The sequence below is a fragment of the Dipodomys merriami genome, unplaced genomic scaffold (assembly GCF_024711535.1).
Source record: "Dipodomys merriami isolate MVZ:Mamm:240054 unplaced genomic scaffold, mDipMer1.0.p SCAF_36, whole genome shotgun sequence".
NCBI classification, from domain to species: Eukaryota; Metazoa; Chordata; class Mammalia; order Rodentia; family Heteromyidae; genus Dipodomys; species Dipodomys merriami.
The window spans coordinates 12,386,755-12,396,088 of record NW_027205159.1 but is presented as its reverse complement, the minus strand read 5'-3'; the positions used below and the strand labels follow the sequence as shown (position 1 = coordinate 12,396,088).

The 9,334-nt window shown below is 36.6% G+C and overlaps 1 gene segment (V, D, J or C); it reads right to left on the bottom strand.

Moving 5' to 3' along the window:
* Positions 1-2,541: 2,541 nt before the first annotated feature.
* On the bottom strand, positions 2,542-3,078 carry LOC138804264 (immunoglobulin kappa variable 1D-13-like). The segment is given in 2 exon segments: positions 2,542-2,882; positions 3,007-3,078. Coding segments are annotated over 2 exon segments (396 nt in total).
* Between the last annotated feature and the right edge of the window lie 6,256 nt (positions 3,079-9,334).

Sequence of the window (9,334 nt, the reverse complement as noted above, 5' to 3'; positions counted from 1 at the left end):
TAATTTAATACTTAAATATAAACTTTACTATGTTGTGCCTACTGTAGTTCTATGGTTATCTGTTACTGATGAACATTCTACTTCCTCCAACCAAGCAACCTGGCCCTGTGATTGGAACTAGGATTAGAATAACCCTAAAACCCCAGACTAGTCCAGATCTATTTCAGAACAATGACACCAATGTAGGACAAAAATCAGCATCCCATCACCTGGGTTATTACCCTGAGTTCAGAGACACAGAGAGGAAGAGAGTGAGGGCAGAGATGAAAAGTGCTGCCAGGAATCTAAGAACACCAGAAAGTCAACAGAGAACTGATGGATAAAACGGGCAGTGTCTTGGTTCAAGTTCCCATCTTCTATTTCAATTAGGCCCTCAGGGTGTAACAACAATAATCAGAGTTTATCCAAACAGTCCCATTTTGACAACCTAATAAGTATACTTTGGTACATTGATATCTTCCTTTGATCACCAGAAATTCGATCTGGCATAGCTCTCATTCAGACATTCTGACAGAAAGGACAAGTCAAGCATTGACTTTTGTCATTTGTCTCATCATTTTGTTGTTCCCTTTCCCTTCCTTAATTCAGATAAATGTATATATAGTACACAGGGTACCAAAATAAAATACAGACAACAGGAGATAAACCATAGGAGAAAATAGAAAAAAAACACGAGATGTACAAGTCATTATGTCAAAAAATGAACTTTACAACTTTGGTGGGGGTGGGGGAGGATTGGATGGGGGGGGGAGTGGGGAGTATGGGAAGGGATGGGAAGGGGAAACAAAGAGGGGCAACAAATACTCCTTAACTTGCCCATGTAATTGTAACTCCTCTGTACAGTATTCTCACAATAAAAAAAAAATAAAAGAAATAAAAAGAAATAATGCAACAGCGATACTCACAAAACAGTATGTTGGAAATGAACCTTACAACTTGGTGGAGTGTGATGAGGGAGAGAAAGTGGGAGGAAAATGGGAGAGAAAGTAACAATGTTCAACAAGAAATGTACTCACTACATTACATATATAACTCTATCCCCATTGTACATTATCTTGACAATAAAATTGAATTTAAAAAAAGAATCAACTTTGCTTGGAGGGTCAGGAGAGAATGATATTATTTTACTCAAATCTGACTTGTTGAATGGTAATTGCTTATCTTACTAGTTAAAGATAATAAAAATGTAATTAAAACGGAATCATTTTTTCAATCTATATTACCCTCATGACCACAAAAGTTTTAAACTAAAATTCAAAGCTTAAATTTTATAGACTCTGTGGCTCTCATCCTCAGATCTATCCTCTTGACCATCATTCCACGACAGGTTATCCATTCCCCAGAACCACAGGGGTCCATCCCTGCTGCTTTGAGGAAGGTGGATGGATTCTGAATATGTGAACAGACAGTCCACACAAAAGTTGTTTTGTAATTTGTGTGGACAAATGTGAGATGAAGGGTCGAAGTGATCTGCTGAAGATCAGTACAAGATGAGGACATACTATTGCTAATTCAAGCAGCAAAATTGAAGGAGCCTAACTTCAAAACAGAGCTCCCAGATAATTAAATTTGTGCCTAAAAAATCTGAATATTGTTGAATTACGTGGGTGTCTGGATTAACTAAAACACAAGACACACAAGTGGAAAAATGATTTAGGAAACATTGCCTTTTTAAAATGAAACAGCTGGGCACTAGTGACTCAGGCTTGAAATCCTAGCTACTCAGGAGACTTAAATCTGAGGGTTGCAGTTCAAAGCCAGCTGGGGCAGAAAAGTCCATGAGAGTCTTATCTCCAATTAACCACCAGAAAACCAGAAGTGGCACTGTGGCTCAAGTGGTGAGTGGTTGCCTTGACATGAAAATATCAGGGACAGTTTCCAGTATCCAGGGTCCAGAATTCAAGCCCCATGAAATACATATATATATATATATATATATATATATATATATATATATATACACACACACACACACACACACACACACACACACACACATATGTGTGTGTGTCTGTATGTACACAATATGCATAAAGAATCAAGAAATCCTATAGTCTGCAGTATGATGGATAGCAGTAGAAACACCTTGTTAAACAAAGTAGTAAAAACAAAGAGCATTGTCTATACTGCTTCTCACTCAAGCAGACTTTAAAAAAATAAAATGCAATAGTGATTCTATGGGGCTGACAAGGGCACAAGATCAGAGCACAGGAGGTTGAACACAGAGGAAAGATGGAAGACTATGATCAATGCATATAATACACATATACTGAGAAACCCAGAATCCCATTAATGATTACAGATATGTACATTAATAAAAATAGGCTATCAGAAAATAAAGGAATAAAATCTGAAGCAATGAATCCATTCTTTGTATTAAACGCAATTTGTGCTTAAAATACCATTATTTATTTTATTATTGCATAAATATCAACTGATGCCACAATTCAGACTCTCCAAGTATTAACTGGCCTTTTCTGACAACATTCTGAGCATGTGGAGGCAGCAGGAGGAGCAGCTGGGTCAGCCCAGACTCACACTTCAGCTTCCCTGGGAGGTTTTTGTTATGGCTTGTATTACTGTGGGAGGGAAACTGCTACCCTGTTGACAGTAATAAGAGGCAACATCTTCAGCCTCCAGGTCACTGATGGTGAGAGTGAACTCTAACCCAGATTTACTCCCACTGAACCTTGATGGAACTCCGGACTCCAAACTATCTGCATCATAGATCAAGAGTTTTGGAGCTTTCCCTGGTTGCTGCTGGTACCAGGCTAAACCATACCCAATGTCCTCACTGGCCCTGCAAGTGATGGTGGCAGTGTCTCCTAGAGACACAGACAGTGAAGATGGAGACTGGGTCATCTGGATATCACATTTGGCACCTGGAAGCAGAAACATGAAAACAAATATCCACACTAATTATCATGTTATAAGAAGGCATCCCTGAATAGTAAGCACCCTGGATCACACTGAGCTGTGTAAATCCCTAGCATTGTCCTTCTTTACCTGGGAGCCAGAGCAGCAGGATCCCCAGGAGCTGAGCAGGAGTCCTCATGTCCATGCTGTGTGCTGACTTGGACTGACTACTGCCTAATGTGAGCAGCCTATGAAGAAGTCCTGAGCATACTGGGCTGTGCAGTTGGTGCATGCAAATCAGCAGCAGAGTTATACACAGCTGTCCAGCTGCCTCATCTCAGCAACTCTACACATTCTGAGTCTCAAGGGAATTAGGTCAGGCAAAAGAATAAGCTTTAAACACAGAAGAGAATCACCAAGTTGCTTTCCTGTGATGTGAGCAGAGGATCAAAGCTTCTTTCCTTCTTTTTCTTTAACTGAGTCAAGACTTGTTCACTGGAATGTTAGTTTCAGAAATTTACAAACAAATATTGCACAATATAAATTTGGCAATTATTATTATGCAGGACAGAAAGTTTTACAGTAGCTCTGATTCACTGATAATCTGTATGTGTCAATTTATCAGTACTGTTGTCCTGTAATGAAACCAATCCATGAAAGTGGAATAAGTGGAGCTGTTGTATTGATAAGAAAATGCCTGGACTTCTGTACTGTGCTATTCAGCCTTATTATCTCCTCCATCTCTGACTTCTTATCCCAGGTGATCCATACAAGCATGTCCTTTCAGAGCCTTTCTCCCTTCATGTCTGAACAGCCTTTATAATTTTTACTGACCTAGAAATGTGTGTAATTTCATATGCCCATGCTGAAGATCCTCATATTATTCCTTCTAGCTTTTAAACATTTTTACCACAACTAATATGTTCAGAAGCAGAGATAGAGTCTCCTTAAAAGGGAGGATACACACAGGTTATCTTGACGCCTATTTTGTGTCCTACACCTACATATGTCTCCTCTGTTCAGTGGACTCTTCTAGTTCTGAGAAAACACTGTGCTGCACACTTGGGTTAAAGATATTAGGCCCAAGCAGAGTGAGTGTGTTGCAATCTCTGAACAGAGTCTTGATATCAATAGAACATGCAAATGTCATCCATATTGGGAGGAGGCAACATGGGAGAGCTGATTTTCTGTGCAAGTGAGAAATAGCATTGTTGACTCCATTGTAGGTGCTGAGATGGAGTGACCCAAGAGGACATCCATATGTGTTGGATTTGCCTGTGCAGCTGTCAGGGCTCAGGAAGTCACTATTGCATGGGATACAAAGTTGACTCATCTTATCCATGTTGTCACATTGTGAGGAATCTCTGAACAAATCTGGGGGTGGGGGCAGGGGTGTGTGATCTGATAATGTAAGTGACAGTAACACCAAGAGTTTCATATCACCTAGAAGAGTTGCTGCTGATCATATGACTAAATTAATGAGGGAAAATTAGAACCAATATTCCTACTCTTGAGGTAAAAATAATGTAAGCTAATTAAATGAAAATATCATCTAATGTTAGTGACATATTTCAAAGATTTTTATACTGAATATTTTGTGGAAAAAAGAAAATCAGAAAATTTTTCTAAGAATTCATTTAATAATAACATAATTTTTGATGTGAGTGAAGTAATTACCATAAATTTACATATGTATACATGTATACATATGTATATATGAATGTGTACATATAAATATATGTACATATAGATGAATAGATGCACAAATGAATAATTTTTTTCTAATCTAGAAGTAATGATTCCTTAACTTTAATAACGGATAGCACCTTCATTAATTGACCTCATTTATTCTCTCATAAATAAAACCAGTGACCTTTGTAGAACAGTTTATTTCTTTATCAAAAATAGGAAAAGAGGAAGATGAGTTTGGATCATTTTTTGTCACAAACTACAAATTCATAGTAGATAGCATAAAGGAAAGAGTGGAGAGAAATCAGCTAATAAGGAATGCTCAATTCTGAGCGTTTTTTGAATATTGAATAAATACCAAAGTATTCCATGAAATAAATTGTAAGTCCTTGGATTAGTAGTGATATTTTCACTAGGGATGTGATATCCATAAACCACCATATATTTCTCCACAAATCCTTGCAATTTCAAAGGAAAAAGAACAGCTATATAGCAGAGAAATCCAATAGCCAACACCTTAATCTAGAATTGAAATAAAGATCATCAGTAATGATGTCCTGATAGAACATAGCAGCACTTCTGGACTTTGCTCACATACATCCATTACTGAGAGAACTTTGAGGGGAAAAAGACACAAATCTAATCTGAGAGACATTCATCCACATGATTAGTATGTGATCACCACGAGCAATAAGAACACAAAATTTAAGACTGAACTAAAAACCTGTTCCTTGGTGGCTTGATTATTGGGATGTGGTCTGACTACTTTGCTCTGACTCAACTGGAACCACATTCCTACTGTTCTCTGCTTTCCTAGAGGTTGAACTATAGCTGAGAACCATTATTGCCATCATGACCATTAAAGTCTTCTTTTGTTTGGAATTTTTGTTTCTTGAGATCATTCATATACAGCCATCTCTTCACAAGTTCATAAACATGGTATGTACAGTGACTAAGATTAAAGATTGAATTCACATGTCTGGTTAAGAGAACCTTAGTGACTTCAAACTGAGATCTTTTTGAAAATATAATGACATAGTGAGCTATATCTGTTAAAAAACAAGACAAAACAGTAACACATACAATTTTTGACCACTGTTTTTATACTGCTACAGAATAAGAATACATGTAATTTCTTTTTTTAATTTTTTTTATTTTTAAAAAACCCTACCATCTCTCACCTCCCATCTCCACGACTACACTTCCTTCACCCCACCTCCCCCCACTTCACCCCACCTCCCCATTTCTTTTTAAATGATCATATATATATGTATATATGTATATTGTAAAAATACTCTACAGAGGGTTTACAGATACATTAGTAAGGTAATGAGTTCATTTCCTATTGAGCATTGTTATCTCCTCCTTTGGTTTTCCCCTACTGTCGCTTCCCTCCCCACTTCCCCAACTACTCCCTTTCCACAACTCCCCCAATGAAGTTGTAAAGTTTGGTTTCAATATAGCATCTTGTACATCTCATTGTTATAAAGGGCCAATCTGTATCCTTAGTTCAGCATTTTGTTATTTATATTACCCTCCCAAAAATAGAAAAATGTATATACAAGGTGCAGGGCACCAGAATTAAATAGAATGAAAACAGGGGTTATACCAAGGGGGAAGAACATACAAAAGAAACAAAACAATCACACAGTACATTATAAATACATTAAAAAAAACAGTAAGAAAGATAAAACCATTTGTGTCCCTATCTTGGGATTCATTTTGCTTACCATCATTTTACATGGTCATATGTACATAGCTTTTGAGCTTTTCTGCTTGTCCTAGACATATACTAGTCTTTGTCAGCATATATTAACTGTACAAGAAGGGTTTCATTGTGACATTTCCACACAGTCATACAATGTACTCCATTAACCTCACACCCTTGATTTCTCATCCTTATCCCCATATTTCCCTTCTTAAAGCAGTTGCATGGGTTTTGCTAGCCTTTTTCATATATTCCAGAGAAGCACTTCAATAATCTTCACCTTCATAGAACTTCCTCCATTCATAGTTCTCCCTCCATAAAATGCCAACAGAGCCTATTTCATTCTCTTGTCATTCATTTGTTTCTCATATATATATATCAGTTGTACCAAGGGCTTTCACCATGGTATCTCACCTGTGCATAAATCATATTTCCTTTCTGTTTCTTTTTGCTGGTTCTAGGGCTTGAACTCTGGGAATGACCAATGTCCCTAAGTATTTGTGTTCAATTCTATTTCTCTACCACTTACGCCACAGCTCCAGTTTCACCTTTTTTGTGGTTAATTGGAGATAAGAGTGTCACAGACTTTCCTGGCATGCTGATTTTGAACCACTATCCTTATATCTCAGCATCCTGAGTAGTTAGGATTATAGTATTGAGCCACAGGTGCCAGGTTATATATCATCTTTTAATCAGAACAACCCTCTCTATTGATCTTGCTTTTGGAGACATCAATGGTATTTTTTAAAGGATTGAACTCTTTCCATTGTGTTCTTTTCCTTTTTAATTTTATTTTAAAATAAAATTGTTTAACTAGGGATACAGGAGGACCTATTGCAACAATGAGATGTACAAGTCATTATGTCGAAAAACAAACTTTACAACGTTGGTGGGGGATGGGGGGAGAATCAGATGGGGGGAAGGGGGCTAGTATTGGAAGGGATGGGAAGGTGAAACAAAGAGGAGACAACAATGCTTGATAAGAAATGTACTCATTATCTTGCCCATGTAATTGTAACTCCTCTGTACGGTATTCTCACAATTAAAAAATAGAATGCTTTACAGTTTAAAATAAATAAATTAAATTAAATTAAATTAAATTTGAATCATAATTACATTGTGGATTTTTTACTAACATCGTAGGATATAAGATAAACTAGTCTTCCATTACTGAATAATAGTGATTAGAAGTCCATGACCATTTGGCAATATTTCTTTGATACTTGGCAGAAATTTCAGTTTACAATGAACTGAACAGAAGAAACAGAAACAAAGGAAAATTCCAGAGAAGAATCACAAAGAAATATTAATACAGAAGCTTATTTGTATACTAAGATATGATTTTTGCCTACTTCTCTCTTCTACCCTTTTTGTACTCCTTCTGTATTGGGAGAAGGTTTGGGTTTTTGCTACCCAATCCTAAAGTGTATACTCTTAGCCATGTGCAGGCTTCTTTCTCATATACCACTATCATGTCATTTTTTTACTCCATGAATCTAAGACCGACAAGGCCAAATCTTGGACAAATACTGCAGATGATCGCAGCCAAGGGCATGGCTTCTCAGACAGGCCATTCAGCTTTCCTGCATATGTTCCCTGCAATGGGTTTAGATTCAGCATCTTCCAAAGCAAACTGTCTACACACAGTCATAGCTATTCGGAGTGAGAGCTTCCATGTGTAATTGATGTATTGTAACAAATTGGTGCAAAAGATGAATTAATAAAGCAAACAAACATGGCCATGCCCAATTTAAAGATTACAGGTAGAAAGTAATGCACAGTTCCAAAGAACTATCATTTTGAATCTGACTGACTTTATATAATAGGTCAGAATTACTTTCTCTCCCTTTGCTTGTGAACAACTCAGCAAAAACAAAGGGAGACTGGTGCTCTTCACTAACAGAAATGGTAAAAATAGTAAAAAAACAAAAAACAAAAAAAACAAAAAACAAAAAAAACAATGCTCTGCTACAAATGGATCCAGATTTATTTAATAGATATTGTGGTGTAATTCACGGCTCTGATCTGTGTGTTTGGTGATTTCCAACTGCATGGAAATGATGGAATGAAAAACTTATATGTGTGTTCAAAAGATAGTTTGGTGAAATAGCCTTCAGTGAAATTGCATCAGAGGGATTTTTTTTTGTTTCTGCTTTATTTTAAGAAAATACAAATGGTCAAATGTAACTTATCACCCTGCTCTTAACTCTAATCATGTCAGGTGGTAAGGAGACAAAATGTGTCCTAGATGTCCAGAGCTCATTTTTTCAGTAATGGTGTTATTTGTGGTGAGGGGAGAAAGGGAAAGCTGCATGTGGGGAGTATCGGGAATTAGAGAATCCTGAGAAGCTTTTGTTCAATTTCTGCTCTTTGCCTTCAAATGAAAGCAACTCTGTGAGATCAGAGGTTCTATTTGTTCAAAATATTCATGTCTAGAAGTGTTCATGGTACTATTTCTCCATTCTTTTGTAAATGTGGTTCTTTGTATTTAGAATAAGAATAAAAAAAAATGTTCTACCAGAATTGAGGAACTAAAGGTATTTCATATTTTGTACCCAGGGGGAGCTGTGACATCTCAAATCTCATGGTGACAGAAGAATTTCCTAGGTTGTGAGATGTCATAGATTTAGCTAACTGTCCTGAGGTGTAGTAACAAGTGATTTCTAAGTATGTGTGAGCTCATTTTGGAGATAGTGTTTGCACTGATGAAAATCTAAGAAGTCTGCTTTGGATGACCAGGTGCCTATTCATTATCTAAGAAATCAAACATGTATTAAAATAGAAAAAGAGTCTGAAAAGTGCAGTCTTCTCATACAATCTAGAAACAATTAACTGTTTCATGTGTTTCAAGGACTTGTTTCACCATGTTTTGCAATTCTATACCAAGAATTTCATTAATTAGGCTACATAAATCAATGTTTTAAAATTGACTGTTATTTTTAAAAGCATAGTACATGACATAAAATGCATGTTATATTTAGAATTGTAGGAAATAGGACTGAAAATGAAGCATTTAAGTTTGCTGACAGACACCTGGCAAACATACATTTATATTTCTAGGATTAATGGCATCTTTCCTGT